This window comes from Nicotiana tomentosiformis, chromosome 1 (assembly GCF_000390325.3).
Source record: "Nicotiana tomentosiformis chromosome 1, ASM39032v3, whole genome shotgun sequence".
Taxonomy (NCBI): domain Eukaryota; kingdom Viridiplantae; phylum Streptophyta; class Magnoliopsida; order Solanales; family Solanaceae; genus Nicotiana; species Nicotiana tomentosiformis.
Window position 1 is genome coordinate 142,277,684 of NC_090812.1, and position 22,342 is coordinate 142,300,025.

At 39.5% G+C, this 22,342-nt stretch overlaps 1 protein-coding gene across 1 annotated transcript; it reads right to left on the reverse strand.

Moving 5' to 3' along the window:
• Positions 1 to 1,554: 1,554 nt before the first annotated feature.
• LOC138910746 (uncharacterized) lies at positions 1,555 to 12,852 on the reverse strand. The gene is made up of 4 exons (XM_070201892.1): positions 12,198 to 12,852; positions 1,996 to 2,120; positions 1,788 to 1,893; positions 1,555 to 1,706 (listed from the first exon to the last, which is right to left on the reverse strand). Exons 1-4 carry the CDS (start codon positions 12,850 to 12,852, stop codon positions 1,555 to 1,557), a joined length of 1,038 nt encoding a protein of 345 aa, XP_070057993.1.
• Positions 12,853 to 22,342: the final 9,490 nt, after the last annotated feature.

Here is a 22,342-nt window from a genome sequence, read left to right on the forward strand (position 1 = left end):
ACATCTTCGTCGACCCAGGATGAATGGAGTACCACGAATAGTGTGCTGCTGACATAATTTTGTCTCATAGCCCTGCTACATCTCAAACACACAGATGACCCCTATATCTGGGAACCCCATCTCCCTTGCGCTCTAACAACGGCTTCTTCTGTTGTAGAACTTGCTCTCTAAACTCGACCAACTCTGGGTCCTCGTACTGCCTTTCCTTGACTTCAGATATGAGAGATGATTTTGTAGTGTTTTGGAGTACAACTCCACCATCATCAGAATCTACTAACTGAACCCCCAAACAAGCCAATTGATGAATCTCTCTAGCTAATTGTCTTTTCTCAGCCTCTACATGTGCTAAGATACCCATAGATCTGCGACTTAAGGCATTTGCTACAACATTAGCTTTCCCTAGATGGTATAGGAATTTAACATCGTAATCTTTCAATAAATCTAGCCATCGCCTTTGTCGCAAATTCAACTCTTTTTGCTTGAAGATATATTGTAGGCTTTTATGATCTGTAAATACATCAACATGAACACCATATAAATAATACTGCCATATCTTAAGTGCATGGACAACTGCAGCTAACTTGAGGTCATGGGTCGGATATTTCCTCTTAGTCTTCCCTAACTGCCTTGAAACATACGCAATTACCTTCCCATGTTGCATCAGGACACATCCTAAACCAACACTTGAGACATCACAATACACGGCATAACCCTCTCGACCCTCTAGAAGTATTAGAACTAGCGTTGAGGTCAACCTATTCTGAAGATCTTGGAAACTCCGCTCGCAAGCCTCTGTCCACTAAAACTTAGTTGCTTTCTAAGTCAGCTTCGTCAATGGTGCTGAAATGGAAGAAAAACCCTATACAAACCTCCGATAGTAGCCTGTTAAGCCTAGAAAGCTACGAACCTCTATCGGAGTGGTAGGTCTAGGCCAGGATTTCACGGCCTCAATCTTCTGAGTGTCTACCTGTATACCTTCATCGGATACAATATGCCCTAAGATTGCTACCAACTTCAACCATAACTCACATTTAGAAAACTTAGCATACAACATACGATTACAAAGGGTTTGGAGTACCGCTCACATATGGTCCGCATGCTCCTCCTATGAACGTGAATAAACCAGAATATCATCAATAAATACTATCATGAACAGATCTAAAAATGGTCGGAATAGGCTATTCATCAAGTCCATAAATACGGCGGGTGCATTCGTCAACCCGAAGGACATGACAAGGAACTCGAAGTGGCCATATCGGGTCCTGAAGGCTGTCTTCGAAATATCTTTCTCCCAAACTCTGACCTGGTGGTACCCCGACCTCAAATCTAGCTTTGAAAAGAATCTAGCCCCTTGCAACTAATCAAACAAGTCATCGATCCTTGGAAGTGGATACTTATTCTTAATAGTTACCTTGTTCAGTTGCCTATAATCGATACACATCCTCAGTGAGCCGTCTTTCTTCCGCAAAAACAGTACTGGTGCACCCCAAGGTGAGGTATTGAATCTGATGAAACCTTTCTCCAGCAAATCTTTTAATTGCTCCTTCAACTCCTTCAATTCGGCAGGTTCCATTCTATACGGAGGGATGGATATTGGTTGCTAAAATTAATCTCTCGCTCTGGAGGAATACCTGGAAGCTCATCTGGAAACACATCTGCATACTCTTTGACTACTGGAATAGACTGAAGTGTAGGTATCTCAGCATCTGCATATCTAAATCGCACAATATGATAAATGCACCATTTTGTGATCATTTTCCTCGCTTTCAGATAGGAAATAAACCTACCTCTGGGTGTCGCTGTATTACCTACCAATTCAAGGACTGCCTCACCCGAAAAATGAAATCTGGCTTTCTTTGCTCGGCAATCAACTGTGGCATAGCAAGCTGCCAACTAGTCCATGCCCATGATAGCATCAAAATCCATCATCTCTAGCTCAACTAGGTCAGCTGAGGTCCGACGACTACAAACTGTCACTGTACAACCTCGGTAAACCTGTCTAGCAATAATCGATTCTTCGATCGGTGTAGATATCGCAAAAGGATCACTTAGTATTTCAGGTACTATACCAAACTTCCCCATGACAAATAGAGTAATATACGATAAAGTAGATCCTGGATCTATCAAGGCATAAGCATCGAGAGAGCAAATGGTCAATATACCTATCACAACGTATGGTGAAGACTCCTGGTCATGTCGACCCGCTAAAGCATAGATACGGTTCTAGTTACCACCTCAACTAGAACCTTTATCTCTGCCTCGACCTTATAATGACCTGACTAGTCATTTTTCGTATTACAACCCTCGTTGCCCCATTTACTACTTAATTTGTGCTTTACAATTGTTGTGTGACTTGCCGGGGTATTTGGTTCGGGTCCGGTGAGGTTTTGGAATGAATTGAAATACTTAGGTCCAAGGTTTAAAGCTTAAGTTCAAATAGTGATCGGATGTCGACTTATGTGTAAATGACCCCGGAATTGAGTTTACATGATTCCAATAGCTCCGTATGGTGATTTTGGACTTAGGAGCTTGTCCGAAAAATTATTTGGAAGTCTGTAGTAAAATTTGGCTTAAAATGGCAAAAGTTGTTGATCGGGGAGTTGACTTTTTGATATCAGGGTCGGAATCTAGTTCTGAAAGTTTTCATAGATATGTTATATCATTTATGACTTGTGTGCAAAATATAAGGTCAATCGGAATTGATTTGATAGTTTTCGGCATCGAATGTAGAAGTTAGAAATTCTTAAGTTTCTTAAGCTTAAATTGGGGTATGATTCGTGGTTTTAGCATTGTTATATGGGATTTGAGGTTTCAACTAAGTTCATATGATGTTTAGGATTTATTGGTGTATTTGGTTGATGTCCTGAGGGCCTCGGGTGAGTTTCCGATGGTTAACAGATCAAGAATTGAAGTTGGGAGAATGTTGAAGTTGAGTTTGCTGGTTTTTGGCTAATCTGGTTTCCTTCATCTGTCAAAAATCGAGGTTGGAAATAGGCTGGAAATCGAGGCTAGAAATTGAGGCTGTAAGTCGAGGTTGTAAATCGAGCCTGGAAATCGAGGTTAGAAATCAAGGTTGGAAATCGAGGCTAGAAATCGAGGCTGGAAATCGAGATTGGAAATCGAAGTTGGAAATTGAGATTGGAAATCGAGGTTGGAAATCGAGGCTGGAAATCGAGGTCAGGAAATCGAGGTCAGGAAATCAAGGTTAGGAAATCGAGGCCAGGAAATCAAGGCCAGCGCCTCGACAGAGATTTTAAGTTATAAAATGTGGGTTCGTCCCTTTTTCCATTTTTGACAATTTGGAGCTTGGGGAGAGGCGATTTTTGAGATATTTTCAAGAAAAAAAATTGAGGTAAGTGATTCTAACTCAGATTTTGTCAATACACGAATATATCATTATTTTCATCATTTAATTAGTGTTTTGAGATGGAAATTTGGGGGAAATTGTAGAAATCTCTTAAAAAGAATTTTTGAGATTTCAATGTCGATTTGGAGTCGGATTTCAGTGAAACTAGTATGGTTGGACTCGTAATTGAATGAGTTATCGGATTTTATAGGTTTCGTCGGATTCCTAGACGTGGGCCCCACTGGTGATTTTTGAGTTAATTTCAGATTTTATTGGAAAATTTAGTATTTTCATATGGGAATGATTCCCATAATTTGTGTTGGCTATATTGAATTATTTTTGGGTAGATTCAAACCATTCATAGTTGGATAATCAAGAAAAAAAGTCTACTGTTGAATTGAGATAGCGTGATTTGAGTTAAGTATCTTGCCTAACCTTGTGGGGCGGGGGGTTGTGTGGGGGAATTTTCCCTTAGGCATTGAGTCTCATGTGGAAATTGTGTGATTGAAAATCATGTACGCGATGTGACGAGTAAGTACTTAGTTTATATGTGCAAATTATAGCGGTTAAAATTCGTAGACACCCTTATGTATTAAAGAAGATGTTGTTCCTTGATGAATTACTTTTCAGTTCATGTCATTGAAATTGGTATTGTGTTATAAAAGTTGTAAATCATATTGAAGTGAAGTGTTAAATTGTGAAATATTATTTTGTTGAGTTTTTCACTCCCCGGTTATTTTGTTAAGATTTTTGTGCGCATTATGGACTAGCTGCGGGCTACTTATTGTGGAAAAATAATGTATTGTTATTTTTGTAGCAAGTACTAATATTTGGGTACCTTATGTGAAATTTTGATATATTGTAATATTTGAGCACTTGATGTATAATTTATGATATGTTGTAATATTTGAGCACTTGATGTGCAATTTGTGATATGTTGTGATATGTGAGCACTTGAGGTGCAAGTTGTATTATGCTGTGATATTTGGGCACTTGAGGTGCGATTTGTGAAATATTGTGATATTGATACGTATGCGGTGATATAAGGTCAGGGTGTTGAAACGCATGCGATGAGATAAGGGTGGCTTGAAACGCGTGGCTAGTAGGGGAACTACTAGAAGTCATGCGGTGTAATAAGGGCGGCTAAAACGCGGGATGCTATTTCGGGAAAAATAATTTCTTTAAAATTAAATGTGAAGGCTCCTGCGGTGATATATGGAAATGAGATATTGTGAATTTATTTATGATTTGGGACTACGAGGAGGTACCTCGGGAGTGCCCTGTTGATATTTCTTTTTTTATGTTTCTCGCTTTGGTGGCTTTGTTTAATTTAATATTTAAATTCTTGTCTTCTTCCGTGATGTACTAGTTGACTTTATTATTATGTATTTTGTGCTCCTTGTTGTATTGTGTGGGATTTGGCTTTTTAGTACGAGACTCTGAAGATTTATATTTTTTGGTTTTTACTGATTTTCGATGATTGAGTTTTTTTAATTAAAAGAAATTACTATTATGTTTTAAATTAATAAGTTTTACATCCAAATCAGCAGCTATCGGGTACTTCGTTTTTATTGAAATGTTATTTTCTTCACCCAACGATTTCTAAAATAAATTTATTTCTTTGTTGATTTCTTACTTGATTTAAAAATTATAAACTTACTTTATTGGAAATAAATTGATCATGTGGATCTTATATACATTGATATTATTGGCACATGAGCTGTCCGTACAGTTGTGATAGAAATATGGGCACGAGGTGCCGTGAAAATATGAAAGTGGGTTGAGACCCGTATTTTTATGATTATGAAATGAGGTGCCACAAGGTGACTTTTATTTGAAAGGATTATATTCAAAAGACTTTATTTTAAAGAATTATATTCGAAATATTTTCTTTGAAGAATTATATTCGGCGACATTTACTTGAAAGAATTATATTCGTATGATATTTAATTGAAAGGATTATATTCTAAGGATTTCTATTCGAAAAACCGATTGATAAAAGATGTATATTTTGAAGGTTTTGAAGGACTTGATTAATTGGATGTGTTGTGTTCATTACTCGTCTGGGCAGTATTTATGGTGTTCTTGCTACCTTGTTGTTTATATCACTAGTTGGTTGTTGTTGCTATCACTGCTACTTCTTTTCTACTATTTTTGTATGCTATATTGCACAGGTTATTTGACTAGTGAGTGTCTTGACTGTACCTCGTCACTACTCCATAGAGGTTAGTCTTGATACCTACTAGGTGCCGATTGTAGTGTATTGATACTATAATTCTGCATATTTTTGTGCAGAGCCAGGTATTGGAGATATTGGATTCGGGCAGAGATTAGAGTGTGATAGCAAGGATTCAAGGTAGAGCTGCTTGGTCGTCGTAGTCCCTTGGAGTCTTTCCATTTTATTGTACTGTCAACTCTTATTCGAACAATATTGTATATTCGATCCTGGAGATCATTACATGTATTCAGTTAGAGTTCATGACTCAGTATTACCAGTCTTGGGAGGTTGTAATTATTATTTCCGCTGTTGGTTTCAACACTTGTATTAAATTATATGTTTAAAAAAAAGGCTCAAAATATAATTATAATCGGCTTACCTAGTCTTAGAGACTAGGTGCCATCACGACGCCTGTGGTAGGATTTTTGGGTCGTGACAAGTTGGTATCAGAGCCAAAGGTTCACAGGTTCTACCACTCACGAACGAATTTAGTAGAGTCTTGTGAATCGGTACGGAGACATCTGTACGTATTTTCGAGTGGCTACAAAGCTAGTAGGAAAATTTTCACTTCTTTCATTCCTTTTCGTGCGACATTTATTCAGCTTGAAGCATATATCTTATGCTCTTTTGCATCCACTCATGTATGAAATTGCGCACTCGGTAACAACTATGCGCCAACGGTTCGTGATACTACAGAGGGATTATAAGGGAGCGATAGTTGCTCAACCATTGTTACCACGTGTCATCCAGATCAAGGATGCGGATGCATTGAGAGATCATTCAGTTGTTCACGTGGGGGTGTAACAGGTTCTGATATCTGGTTGATTAGTACGATCTTAAGAAGGTTTAATTAGTTGCCTAATCATTACAATCGTGGTAGGGTCATGAGGTAGATGTAGATCTGAAGATAGTTGGTGGTATTAGAGACTATGTGGTTCGTATGGGATTTATTTTTAGCGAAGGAGGAAGCGAGTTTAACTGTCACGAGGATGACATGTGCCAAATAAATGGCTTGAGGTGTCTTAAGACCGGTGTCGTACGAGTGATGAAGGTTAGTATTGTGGATCATCAGAATGTGTCATATAGCTTAGATTGCGGGGCCATGTGTTATATCAAATTTGGCCTGAGATGTATTTATATGGTATTGAAAGGTTCTCCGAAACTTGTATATGATTAAGAGCTGAGATTTGTATAGGATGATATTGGGACTTGCAGTATTCCCACGTCCTTAATAATTCTACATTTCAGTATCCGCGGGGTCATGGAAACAATTTCAGAACACTCGAAGTGCTCCAGTAAGTTCTTTAATGCACCACCGACACAGGGTTCCTATAATAGTTATTCCAGTTATCTAGCACAGACTCAGTATGAGCAGCCGAACCTGCAAAGGGGTTGTTATCAGTGTGGTGATACTAGGCACATCATGAGAGATTGTTATCAGAATACTCATGCGACAAGCTCTATTCCAGTTACTACCCCACATGCACAGTCAGTTAGGGGTAGAGGACAGGCGGGAAAAAGGGGGGGGGGGGCCTAAAGGGGGAGGCCCGACCCGTTGATATAATTGATATGGTATGGGTGAGGCCGCTACACCAGATGGTGTCATTACAGGCATAATTTAATTCATAATAGAGGAGCATTGTTCTTAGTTTGATTCAATTCCAATTATCGAGGCGAGACCTCCTATCATTCTCCATGTATGGTGAGTTATTAATTTTGTACACCACTCGCGTGTTTATCCCTGTTGGGAGATTTGATGGTGTTAGCTTGTATCTAGCATTTTGTTTTGTACACTATTGAGGGCTAAGATTCCAAAAGTGACTTTCTGTTACTCACTACAGTTGGTTTTTATATAAATTCGAGATAGTTTGATTAAAATTTGTGAATTATATGCCCTACCGGTATGGGGGTTTATTTTGTGTTGTGAAATTATTTCACGAAATTTATTTAAAAGAAGAAAGAAAGGGAATGGAAAATTTTAATTGGCACAATGTGAAAAATACTTGTGATGCAGAGTTGAGGACGAAATCCTCACAATTTTTATATGATGTGAAATATTTAAACCGGGCTACAAGCCGCGGTGAAAGTTATATAAGGACGAGTCCTTGTGGTGAAAACTTTATGTGTTTAAATTCTCTCTTTGTGAAATTTAAATTTGTACTATAGTATTAATAGGGAGTCATGCCTATTAGGCTTATTTGATAAATTCTTGTATGTATTTTCTATGCATATTTAGCTATATAAGTGCTGTGAATATTGAGTTTTAGCCTACGAGGTGAGTGCCCAGGTGGCGTTAAATGTGACTCGTTAATTCGGGCAAATAATTATGAGGTCTTCATGCCTCATGTGTTGCTGTCAATGTTGTGAGAAAATTGAAATAAGGTTTTGGTTAATATGAAATTAATTGAGGATGTTGGAATTAATTATGAACAACTATTATGACCAGAGATGTAGTTATGGGCATACGTATAATGTGTGTGTAAGCACAAAATTGCTACAGCCGGTTGAGACTAACACAGTGTGTTAATATGAAAATCATGCATTTTTGAAATTTATTGGAGTGTAAGAAATTGGCTTTAAAGCTTATAAATGAGGATAAAAGAAATAATCTCAACTGAGATGGCGTTGTCGGATCCATGTTACATTTGCGGTGAAGTAGAATCACCTGCGAGTATGTGTATAATAATATACTCAGTAATTTAATGTCCTCGGAAACATTCTTGACAAGGACGAAAGTATGTTTTAAGAGGGGGAGAATGTAACGACCCGACTAGTCGTTGTAACGACCTGTCCGGTCGTTTTGAGTATTACAACTATGTTCCCCCATTTAATGCTCAATTTGTGCTTTACAGTTGTTGTGTGACTTGTCGGGGTAATTGGTTCGGGTCCGGTGAGGTTTTGGAATGAATTGGAACACTTAGTTCCAAGGTTTAAAGCTTAAGTTCAAATAGTGACCGGATGTCAACTTATATGTAAACGACCCCGAAATGGAGTTTTGAAGATTCCAATAGCTCTGTATGGTGATTTTAGACTTAGGATTGTGTCTGGAAAATGTTTTGGAAGTCCGGAGTGAAATTTGGCTTGAAATGGCGAAAGTTGAATTTTCGAGAAGTTTGGCCGGGGAGTTGACTTTTTGATATCGGGGTTGGAATCCAGTTCTGAAAATTTTTATAGATCATTTATGTCATTTATGACTTTTGTGCAAAATATGAGGACAATCGGAATTGATTTGATAGGTTTCGGCATCGAATGTAAAAGTTGGAAATTCTTAAGTTCCTTAAGCTTGAATTGGGGTATGATTCATAATTTTAGCATTGTTTTATGGGATTTTAGGTTTCAACTAAGTTCGTATGATGTGTTAGGACTTGTTGGTGTATTTGGTTGAGGTCATGAGGGCCTCGGTTGAGTTTCGGATAGTTAACAGATCAAGAATTGAAATTGGGAGACTATTGAAGTTGAGTTTGCTAGTTTTTGGCTGATCTGGTTTCCTTCATATGTCAAAAATCGAGGTCAAAATTGAGGCTGGAAATAGGTTGGAAATCAAGGCAGGAAATCGAGATTGTAAATCGAGGTTAGAAATCGAGGTTAGAATCGAGGCTGGAAATCGAGGATGGAAATCGAGGTCAGGAAATCGAGGCCAGCGCCTGGACAGATATTTTAAGTTATAAAACAGGGGCTTCGTCCCTTTTTTTATTTTTGACAATTTAGAGCTTGGGGAGAGGTGATTTTTGAGAGATTTTCAAGGAAAATATTGAGTTAAGTGATTCTAACTCGAATTTTGTCAATATACACGAATATATCATTGTTTTAAACATTAATTAGTGTTTTGAGATGGAAATTTGGGGGGAAATTGTAGAAATCTTATAAAACAAATTTTTGAGATTTCAATGTCAATTCGGAGTCGGATTTGAGTGAAACTAATATGGTTGAACTCGTAATTGAATGGGTTGTCAGATTTTTTGAGTTTCGTCAGATTCCGAGACATGGACCCCACGGGCAATTTTTGAGTTAATTTCGAATTTTATTGGAAAATTTAGTAATTCCATATGGGATTGATTCCTATAATTTGTGTTGACTGTATTGAATTATTCTTGGCTAGATTCAAACTATTCAGAGTTGGATAATCGAGGAAAAAGGTCTACTATTAGATTGAGATAGCATGATTTGAGGTAAGTATCTTGCCTAACCTTGTGTGGGGGACTCTCTTAGGCATTGAGTCTCATGTGGAAATTGTGTGATTGAAAACCAAGTACGCGAGGTGATGAGTACGTACATGGTTTATGCAAATTATATCGGTTAAAATTCCTAGATATCCTTATGTATTAAATTAAAAAATTGTTAGAACTTATTAAATCCCTTATTTATCATGCATTTTTTCCTTATTTGCCGATGTTGTTTTTATATGATAATTTGGTGTGATTGTCACTTGTCTTTTATGTGAATTCTGTGTTTGTTGAGTTTCCATTTCATGGAAATAATTTCATTACGAATTTTCCATCTGCAAATAATTTATTAAATAATTTTAAAAGGAGGCATTAATCTATTTGCTAAAAATTTAGATTAAAGAAGGCGTTGTTCCTTGATGAATTACTTTTCAGTTCATGCCATTTAAATTAGTATTGAGTTATAAAGCCCGTAAATCATATTAAAGCGAAGTGTTAAATTGTGAAATATTATTTTGTTGAGTTTTTCACTCCCGGATATTTTGTTAAGATTTTTGTGCACATTATGGCCGAGCTGCGGGCTACTTATTGTGGAAAAATAATGTATTGTAGATTTCTGTAGCAAGTACTAATATTTGGGTACTGATATGAAATTAGTGATATGTTGTAATATTGAGCACTTGATGTGCAATTTGTGATATGTTGTAATATTTGAGCACTTGATGTGTAATTTGTGATATGTTGTGATATGTGAGCACTTGAGGTGCAAATTATATTATGCTGTGATATTTGGGCACTTGAGGTGCGATTTGTGAAATATTGTAATATTGATACGCATGCGGTGATCTAAGGCCAGGGTGTTGAAACGCATGCGGTGAGATAAGGGTGGCTTGAAACGTGTGGCTAGTAGGGGAACTACTAAAAGTCATGCGGTGTGATAAGGGCGTCTAAAACGCGAGATGCTATTTCGGAAAAAATAATTTCTTTAAAATTAAATGTGAAGGCTCCCACGGTGATATAAGAAAATGAGATATTGTGAATTTATATATGATTTGGGACTACGAGGCGGTACCTCGGAAGTGCCCTGTTGATATTTCTTTTTTTATGTTCTTGGCTTTGGTGATTTTGTTTAATTTAATATGTAAATTCTTGTCCTCTTCCGTGATGTACTAGTTGACTTTATTATTATATATTTTGTGCTCCTTGTTGTATTGTGTGGGCTTTGGCTTTTTACTACGAGACTCTGAAGATTTATATTTTTTGGTTTTTACTGATTTTCGATGATTGAGTTGTTTTAATTTATAAAAATTACTATTATATTTTAAATTAATAAGTTTTACATCCAAATCAGCAGCTATCGGGTACTTCATTTTTTATTGAAATGTTATTTTCTTCACCCAACGATTTCTAAAATAAATTTATTTCTTTGTGGATTTCTTACTTGATTTAAAAATTGTAAACCTTCTTTATTGGAAATAAATTGATCATGTGGATCTTATATACATTGATATTATTGGCACATGAGTTGTCCGTACAGTTGTGATAGAAATATGGGCACGAGGTGCCGTGGAAATATGAAAGTAGGTTGAGACCTGTATTATAAAAATATGAAAGTGGGCTGAGACCTGTATTTTTATGATTATGAAATAAGGTGTCACGAGGTGACTTTTATTTGAAAGGATTATATTCATAAGAGTTTATTTGAAAGAATTATATTTGAAAGATTTTATTTGAAGAATTATATTCGAAGACATTTACTTGAAAGGATTATATTCTAAGGATATCTATTCGAAAAACTTATAGATAAAATATGTATATTTTGGAGGTTTTAAAGGACTTGATTAATTGGTTGTGTTGTGTTCATTACTCGTCTGGGCAATATTTATGGTGTTCTTGTTGTCTTGCTGTTTATATCACTAGTTGGTTGTTGTTGCTATCACTACTACTTATTTTCTACTATTTTTGTATGCTATATTTCACAAGTTATTTGACTAGTGAGTGTCTTTACTGTACCTCATCACTACTCCACCGAGGCTAGTCTTGATACTTACTGGGTACCGACTGTAGTGTACTCATACTACACTTCTACACATTGTTTTGCAGAGCCAGGTATTGGAGATATTGGATTCGGGCAGAGATTAGAGTGTGATAGCAAGGATTCAAGGTAGAGTTGCTTGGTCATCGTAGTCCCTTGTAGTCTTTCCATTTTATTGTACTATCAACTCTTATTCGAATAGTATTGTATATTCGATCCTGGAGATCATTGCATGTATTCAGTTAGAGTTCGTGACTCAGTATTACCAGTCTTGGGAGGTTGTTATTATTATTTCTGATGTTGGTTTCAACACTTGTATTAAATTATATGTTTTAAAAAAAAGAAGCTCAAAATGTAATTATAATCGGCTTACCTAGTCTTAGAGACTAGGTGTCATCATGACGCCTGTGGTGGGATTTTTGAGTTGTAACAGACCTCTACCAGCCGAAGACTGAGATTCGCGCTCTAAAGGATGCACAGACATAGATGATCCTATTGCTGAAATCGCTGGTTGAGCCATACTCCCAAAATCTCTATTTGGGCAATCTCGCATCGTATGCCCCGGACGCCCACATATATAACAAGCATCGGAACCTGCTCGGCATTTGCCCAAGTGACCTCTACCACATATGTCACACCGTGACGAAAATGACCATGTCTGCCCTAATCCTCGTTGTCGCTGCAAACCAGACGCCCGTGAGCTCTTATCTGGTCGTGAATGAGTATATCGGTCATACTTGTAACCTTGTAATAGAGGTGGCGGAGGCCTAGGTGGCCGTCCGAAGTACTGGGGCCTATAACTACCCTGAGAATGCTCCTGAGACCTGGCAAATCTCAGCCTCTTACGCTGCCATTGCTCAGTCCTCTCTGTACCCTGCTGCCGATGCCTACCCCTTTCTATATTTTGGGCGAATACCTGAATCCGGGAGATATCCATACTATTCTGCAATGAAGCAGTGGCACGTGCCTCGGTCAACTCTAAGGCCAACCCTGCTATAAACATGTGGATCATGTCCCGCATAGTAGCAACTATGGACGATGCATATCTGGCCAATGAGTCAAAACGGAGACTATACTCTCGAACACTCATATTGCCCTGCTTGAGGGTTAGAAACTGATCGACTCGAGCCTATCGGATCTCTCGCGGTAAGTACTGGTAAAGGAAGGCATCTAAAAAATTCTCCCAAACAACTGGAGGTGCATCACGTCCCCTAGACCTCTCCAATCCCTCGTACCAAAGGATGGCTCTATCTCGGAGTCAAAAAGCTTCTAGCTCAACTGCCTCTTTCTCTGTGGCATGCATAACCCAAAAGATCCTGTGAAGCTGATATATGAAATCATGTGTGTCCTCCCTATGATCGGTCCCCGTGAACTCGGGGGGACTCAAAGCAATAAACTCTCAGACTCTTGAACTCCCAGACCCCTCAGAAGATCTTGCACTAGCTGATGCCCTAGCCTGTTGTTGGGTAGCTACCAACTGTGTCAGCAATTGCACCACACTCCTCAAGTCCTGATCTGATGGAAGTGGAGGGGGAACTGGATGTGCGGTATCCCTAGGAATCTCCTCAAGTGGTGGAGAAGTCGGTAATGGCTGAGTAGGGGTCTCGCCCTAGGCCTCAGACTGGGCCCCATCTACTGGGGGTACCCTGTTGGTCCCCTCCCCTGCTGTTGTATCTCTCCTCTGGCTAGACGTAGTCTTCCTAGTCACCGTCATCTGTGTATGCAAACACCAACACGTAAGTTTAACTCAAATTTCCTATAACTCAGTTCTACAGCACGATTTAAATTTGAAAGAAGGGTAAGCAACTCCTAAATGCCATGTAGTTCCCTGCTTATATAATGTGGTACACAACACATTTATTCACTAGACCCTACTAGACACGGCTTGTAGACTCCCTAGGACAGAACTCCCCTGATACCAACTTTGTCATGCCCCGAACCTGGGGTGCGAGACCAGCACCTGGTGCTTCACTTAACCTAACGTACCAACTTGCGACTGAGGGACTCTGAACATACAATGTCGTACTTTAGCCATTGGGCCACATTGCAAGACAATTTGCGAAGCAAAATATAAAACCGAATGGAAACTAGCTTTGACTAAACATCAATATAAAGCTAGGCCGACAAGGCCGTAATAACTACTACAGCTGACAAACCAAAAAAATATACATACAAGGCCTACAAGCCCAACATACTGCTCTACGTGACAAGATAGGTCTACAAGCCTCTACTGATGGATGTACTGTGATCGGAATAGGGTCCCGACCTACCCATAACATATATACACAATATGTACACAATACCCTAGACCCGGTAACTCCGAAGTACGTGGAGCTTACCGATCAAGTTGAACTCGGCCAACACCTACTGAGGAGGTCCACCCGTCTGTCTATCTGAACCTGCACACATGAAATGCAGCGTCCCCAGAAAAGGGACGTCAGTACGAAATAATGTACCGAGTATATAAGGTAATAAAATAACAGAAAGCTGAAACTAAACTGATAATATAATAATTGAAAGTAACTGGGAGTCAAATATGATCTGGAGATATACTTACCTACTGATACTGACTCAACTCTCTCAATATAGTAAATAAAATAAATGTCTGGCCCTATAAGGCTCGGTACGTGTAACTGGTCGGTCGTAGTAGGCTCGCTCATAGGCGCTCGGCCATACTAGGGTAGGTATCTCGTCCATTCTGGGCTCTCTCATAGGCTCTCGGCCACAGTAGGCTTGGTATATAACTTATCATCTTATCAGAGGTTGCCCAATAGGGGCCGGCCCATCGATTAAAACTCGATGGTGGTGAAAATATTCTAATCACCAAGTTGAACTCGCCTCTTCGCACCTTATTCTACAACAACGATAATAATACTATCATTAAGTTACGAAGGGTACAACTATCGCACAACGAAAGACAAGCTTATTTTGTATTAAAATGGGCAATATCTCACCTATAATCCTTATTTCCTCCAAATTCAAGATAACACCAAAAAACAACAACACAACAATATCAACATATATACATTTTTTTCAAACCTTATATACACCACAAAACACTACAAAACAGCCCAACACACCCTAAATTTATGTTGTGTTTATCCATACCCTTCCTCCTCTGAAACTTCATAAAACAGTAGTAAAACACACATTCCAATAGCAACACAAAACAATCTTCTACAAGTGAATAACTCGAACTCAGGGCTTCTTATCGCCGTTCTGAGTTCTTACAATTATAGAATGACTTTCCATACATCTCTAGCAGAACAAATTGATAAAAGAGAGCAGTAACCTTACCTTATTTGTTGAATAACTCAGATCCTATCTTGGTTCTTCAAACTCTAGGTTTTACCTCCAACTAGAACTTGAAAAGGAGAGAAATTCAATTCGGGCTTGTGTGTAATTTTTGGGAGGATGTTTGCAGGGGTTTAGGTCTGGTTATTTTTCCCTCTTATCAGTGTATTATATGAACGAAATATTCTTTTAAAATGTCTCTTTCGACGATCCGAACTGGCCCATTTTCGGACTCTCATTTAAGCAAGTAGGTGACACACATACTTGTCACCTAGCAGCTTACGCAGTCTCGTACAAACTCATATATCTCTCTCCTCCAATGTAGTATTGACAAACGGTTTAATGCATAAGAAAATAGACTCATATATCTTCAATTTTATGGGTGGAACACCCCGTAAATCTAAGTATATTGGGAGAAACTCGTAGTTACATTTGACCCAAATGTCAGTAAAACTTATGAAAGGGGTACGTGTAGCGGTACGTAAAACCCTTCTTAGTGAAGGTTACCATCTCCACCAGGTCGGGAGCAATGATATTTAAGGCATGGAAGTCACAGTCCTCCTTCCCAGCAGGAATACTAGAAGGACGAATAGAAGAAGGATATTTACCAACAACTCGCGTTCGAGGGTTTGAAGTGGGGATCCTTTCTGCGAAATCTTTGGCAATGTTTAGATGTTTAGGTATGATGGTGCTCACCGTGGGAGGATCTGCATCAATATCAACTTCCTTATCTTTGCTCCTCTTCGGGCCTCCACCGAAGAGAAAACCAGAGTTCTTGGAAGACTTAGTAGGGGAAGCCATAGTAAAATAAAGAATTTATAGAGATTTTTGAAGAAGTTCAGAGAGAGATGAAAGCAGGAGGGAGTTAAGTGCAAGGAGGTTAGGAAATCATATGAAGTTGTTATAAGTGAAAGAAGAAGAATGAGGTGTATAAGTAAGGGAATAGTCAGCTAAAATCATGGTCATGATTACCTCAAGACATTCGTGGGGTCGATCTTGTGGTGCTCACCGTGGGGCTTAGACAGTTGCATGATTGAGTTTATACTTGCATCTATTACTAACTTGTTTGATTATTTGTTTCACAATAAAAATCGAAACAAAATGGAAGCTAACGATGTTAACATCACACACAACGTTGAGGCACAAGAAAATCTGCCTCAACATGAGGATTCGATCAGTGACACCTGCAATAAGGGGGCATAGCAACTCCGATCCTTGGAAGGCGATATCACCGACATGTGCAAGAGACAACTCCTAACAACGCTGAGGACGAGCACGTTGCGTTAACAGTAAGGATCTTGAGAGTGCAGCAAAACGCCATCTCTCAAGGCAAGACCAGGCCATGACGGAACTAAAGAAGGCATTGTCAGGCGCTTCCAACAACGCGAATGGAAGAGGCCTTATTACTCATGGCACTCTGGCAAATCAAAAAACTCAAAGAGTTGATAACAATACCCTGAGGGGTGAGGTTGACTTCAATGGAGTTGGGGGAATTGGTAGCGAAGCCGGTAATGACGGCGATAATGATCCCTTCAAAAATGAACTCATGAGGTTCATGAGGGAAATGAATGAGAAGATGGATCAGAATGCGAAAGAGTTACACGCTCGAATGGACCAAATTTCAGGTGCACCACCAGTGTTGAATGGCCCAGACTCGAAGAAGTAAACCCAATTGACGTTCAAACCGAGGGAAGAACTAGAATTGATTCTGAAATGGTTTAATATTCCAGACATACCAAAGGATGATGGGACTTAAGACCCTAAAGAGCACATCACAACTTGTACAACGACATTGAAAGGAAACGACTTGGCCCAACATAATATTGAGTCGGTCCTACTGAAGAAATTCGTAGAAACCCTCATGAAGGAGGACTTGACAGGGTATTCACTCCTACCCGAACACTCAATAGATTCCTTTGAGATGCTCGCATATTCTTTCATTAATTCCCATGCCGGGGCCAGGAAGGTCCAGGCCCGGAAGGTGGACATATTCAAAATTTCGCAAGGAGAGTCTGAATTGTTGTGTGAGTTCGTGATCAGGTTCTAGAAAGAAAGGATGTTGTTACCGATCGTGCCAAATGAATGGGCAGCTAAGGCATTACTAAGGGGTTGAAATCGAGGCGCTCTAACACCTCCCGAAAGCTAAAAGAAAGCATGCTCGAGTTCCAAGCAACTACATGGGCGGATGTCCATAACAGTTATGAATCAAATATAAGGATAGAAGATGATTAGCTTGCATTCCCGACATCAACCAAGGGTTGGGATCGAGAAAAGAATAGGGATAAATAAAAAGATAATTTTGATGCAGATCTGCAACCTTCTAAGGGCCGATTCGTGCCCTATGAGAGGGCCGAAGAACGCAGTAGCAAAGGATTCCTGTCAGCGAATAGGTTCACCCCCGATAGAAGAAATGACTACGACCGAAACAATAGGTCGTTGTAGGACAAATAGGTATGAGGTTCCAGGGATTCCACTTATCCTAGGCTGTAAGAGTATAATTTCAATATTAGTGTAGTGGAGCTGGTATCGGTAATGAGAAACATCAAGGAAGAACGGTTCTCGCGGCCGATGAGATCCGATCCCAACCAGAGGGATCCTAATTTATGGTGAGAATATCATAGGACTCATGGCCACCGAATAGGGGACTGTCGATATCTGCACGATGAGGTGGCAAAACTACTGAAGAACAGCCATCTTAGGGAATTCTTAAGCAACCAGGCTAAGAATAATTACGGCCACAACCGAGACAACGCAGAACCCTCGAAGATAGGAGAAGACCCTCCTCGACTAACTATCACCATGATTTTAGGGGGAAAAGAGATCAACGGTGTAACTTTCTCGGCAGCAAAAAATACAAAGGTATCAGTGACTCATAGCAAGAGACTCCGAGAAGTCACTGAAGACGACATCACCTTCACGGAAGAAGACGCTGATGGAATTCGTCTGCCGCACAATGATGCCCTGGTAATTTCTCTTAACATTTTAGATTTAAAGATTAAATATGTTTTGGTTGACCAAGGAAGTTCAGCCAACATTATTTAATGGAGGGTTCTGGACAAGTCAAGCTTACCGAAAGCATTATTCTAGCAACAAAGCTCCTCGCTGGGTTCAACTTAGAGAGTGTAACAACCAGGGGGTATCTTGCTTCTCACGGATGCTAAAGGGGTCTCGAATACCACCTTATTTGAAGTGGTGGATGGTGACATGGGCTACAACATATTTCTCGGTAGACCATGGCTGCTTGAGATGAAGGTCGTACCATCAACATAACACCAACTGCTGAAATTCCCAACTCCAGAGGAATCAAACAAATAATAGGGGATCAACCGGCAGCAAGGGAAATTAATGCGGTATCAGTTTCTAGTAGTAAAGGGAAGGAACTCAACACATAGCAATTATAGAAATCGAGGCCTACTCCTGAACTGAGCGAAGATGACAAAGTAGAGTCATCGTAATCCAACCAGGTACCAAGATTTTCAGGTACCGAAAGAAACAAACGCGACCAAGTCCACTGCAGAAGAGCTCGAACAAGTGGCTTTGTTCAAAATATTCCTGGAGAGAAAATTTCACTTGGGAAAGGAATCAACCCCGAGCTCAAGTCAGGATTTATTGATTTCCTTAAAACTAATGTTGATTGTTTACATGGTCGCACGTAGATATGATATGTATCCCACTATAAGTGGTCATGCATAAGCTAAGCCTGGATCCAAGTGTCCCACCGGTAAGGTAGAAGAAGCACCCAATAGTCGAGGTCAAAAATAGGTTTTTCAAAGAAGAGGTAACTCGGTTACTTGACATCGGTTCAATCTGGAGGTAAAGTATCCCGACTGGCTAGCTAATGTAGTTGTAGTTCCTAAAAAGAATAATAAATTTAGAATGTGTGTAGATTATAAAGACTTGAATAAGGCGTGACCAAAAGACTCGTTCCTACTACCGAACATCGATCAAATGATTGACGCTACGGCCGGACACTAGTTAATGAGTTTCCTCAATGCCTATTCCGGCTACAATCAAATTAAGATGAACCTAGAGGATCAGGAAAAAACTTCGTTCATAACGAAATTTGGCACATATTGTTATAACGTGATGCCTTTCAGGCTTAAAAACACCGGATCCACATATCAAAGGCTCGTGAACAAGATGTTCGTCAACCAAATAGGCAAAACAATCTAAGTATACATAGATGATATGCTGGTCAAGTCTTTGAATGCAGGTGACCATTTAAAACACCTCCAGGAAACCTTCGATATCCTAAGGAAGCACAACATGGAGCGTCACCCCGAAAAATGCGTGTTCGGAGTTAGCTCCAGTAAATTCTTGGGTTTCCTGGTATCACAAAGAGGGATCAAGGTAAATCGTGATAAATACAAAACCATCAAGGATATCCCAGACTAGTTGACAAGCGTTAAAGAAGTCCAAAGGCTAACCGGAAGATTGGCCGCTCTAAGCAGGTTCATTTCTTGGTCTTCAGAAAAATGTCATCACTTCTTCTCACTTCTGAAGAAGAACAACAACTTCGAATGGACTCCAGAATTCCAACAGGCCTTAAAAGACCTGAAACATTATCTATCAAGCCCTCTGCTATTATAAAAATTGGAGGATGGCGAGCAGTTACTGATATACTTAGCGGACTCGGAGGTAGTGGTAAGTGTCATTCTAGTCTGGGAGGATGAAGGTACGCAATCTCCTATCTATTATGTTAGCAAAATTTTATCAGGAGCGAAAACTCGTTATCTGCACCTCGAAAAACTAGCCTTAGCTCTCGTACTCGCCTCTCAAAATCTTAGGCCTTATTATCAATGTCACTCAATAGCCGTGGTGACAACTCTTCCCCTACAGAATGTCCTTCACAAAAATGAGTTGTCGGGTCGATTGGGAAAAATGGACAGCTGAAATTAGTGAATTTGATATTGAGTATAAGCCTAGGACTACGATCAAGTTACAGGTTTTGGCGGACTTTGTGGCCGATATCAGTCACGGGTTAATGCCCCTGGCTGCGAAAGAGCCGGTGATGGTGTCGAAAACAACATCAGGAGTTTGGACCTTGTTCAAGGATGGAGTTGTGAATGTGAAAAGGTTCGGTCCTAGGGTGATCCTAATCACGCCCTTGGGAGAAACCCTAAGGCAAGCCATAAAAATTGTTCCTTTAACTAACAATGAAGTCGAGTATGAGGCATTGATTGCAGGACATGAATTGGCCCGGAGACTTAGCTCTGAGGTCATAGAGAACAAATATGATTCGCAGCTGGTGGTAAACCACGTTTATGGGATATTTGAAACAAAGGAGGAATGCATGCAACAATATGTGATTAAAGTTAAAACTTTGCTCACACGATTCAGGGAGTGGTTGATCACTGTAAAGCCCCATAAAAAAATTCGCAAAGGAATTTAAGGTTTTGTGGTCCCGAAATGGGCTTAAGTGTTTGGGGATTGTAATATTTCGCTCGGACCTTTTGGGTTGAACGGTGTGCTGGAAAGTAAAGGAAATATTTGGGCAAAAAATTGCATTTTTACGGCCCACTATGCGGTCGCAGAATCACTCTGCGGACCGCATAATGGACGCAGAGTGAGGCAGGGATGGGGTCAGTTTGGATTTCAGGCTTGCGGCGCATTATGCGACCGCAGACCAGTTCTGTGGTGCATTATGCAACCGTAGAACATGTTTGCGGGCCGCATAATGACCGCAGACTGAGTCAGTCATGCCCAGGTTTGGAGGCCAATTATACGGCCTATTCTGCGGACCACAGAATCATTATGTGGTCGCATATGCAACCATATATCCTGTTCCAGAGCTTCATTTTTAGTTTTTATAACCCGACCCTACTTCGTTAAATAGATCCAGCGGACCATTATTTAGCAAACATCTGATGTTTTAGAGAAAAGTGAGAGTGTTTTAGAGAGAGAGTAAACCCTAGGCTAATTTTCATCAATCTTTTCTCAAGATTTGGGGAGATTCACAAGGAAACTCACAAGGTCTTCATCCTAGAGGTAAGATTCTACATCCTAGCCCTTAATTTCGAAATTTATCTAAAAATGGGTAATTAACATGACAATGCTTGGGTATGGGAGTTGGTTATTTTGCATGTATGTATTATCAAGGGATGTAGGATGATTGTTGAGCTAAATATTGTAAATAATGGGTTGTAGGATGATGGAATCCTCCATAAAAGGACCTTCAAACCTTAATGTACACCTAGTGTTTGATAAAATGCTCAAATGAGCTAGAACCATGATCATCTTCCTAATTTTGGTTCAACATGTTATATTTCTAAAATAGATTGGAGTTTCTAAGAATTCCAGAACATTTTAGAATTTAAGGAAGCTCAAGTGAGGTATGTTGGCTAAACTCTTCTTTAAGAATTAGAACCCCCAATACCCTTGTAAGTTCTAAGATATTTATTACAAATCGAGTACTCCGAATAAATTTGTGACAAAGATATATGTTCAATTCGTGTTTCAAATGCGCTTATCATATTGCATTATAAATCGAGCATGTGTTCCAAATTATGGATTGTGTATCTACATGTTATAATTTCCAAGTCGTGATTAATGTCGAAATTATTATGCCAAATTGTGTAAATATTGTGATTGGGATTACACCTCCACCCGCATACATTGGGGTGAGGCGGCAAGGCCGCTTTATGTATGGTTTTGGTATTGTTGTTCCACCATCACTCGCACATATTTATATATATTGGGGTGAGGTGGCACATCCTCTTTGTGTATGTATTGGTATCGTTGATGCATTTCCACCTGCATACATTGGGGTGAGGCGGCATAGCCTCTTTGTGTAGGTTCTTGGTATTGGGGTTATACCTCCACCCGCATACATTAGGGTTAGGCGGCAAGGCCACTTGAGTAGAGTTGTGGTATTGTGCTTACACCTCCACATGCATATATTGGGGTGAGGCGGCGGGGCCGCTTTGTGTAGAGATGGTTACAGAGGATCTCATCTTAAAGTCTATTAATGTTATTAACAACTCTTGGTAAGCTTGCTTTGTCTTAAATGGCTATCTATGTTATTTTATTATCGCCATGATACATCATATTCGTATTGTACTTCCGATTTCTTAAATTGGTGTTTGGTTTTCATACTAGTACTATTTGATATGTACTAACGTCCCTTTTTGGGGGGGTGCTGAATCTTTAATGGATGCAGGTGGTTCCACAATGGAGGATAATGACCAGTGATAGTAGTGCTCATTCTTTCCAACTGACTTGGTGAGCCCCACTTCATTCCGGGGTATAGTCTGGCATTATTGTTGACACTATCATTGTACTTTTTG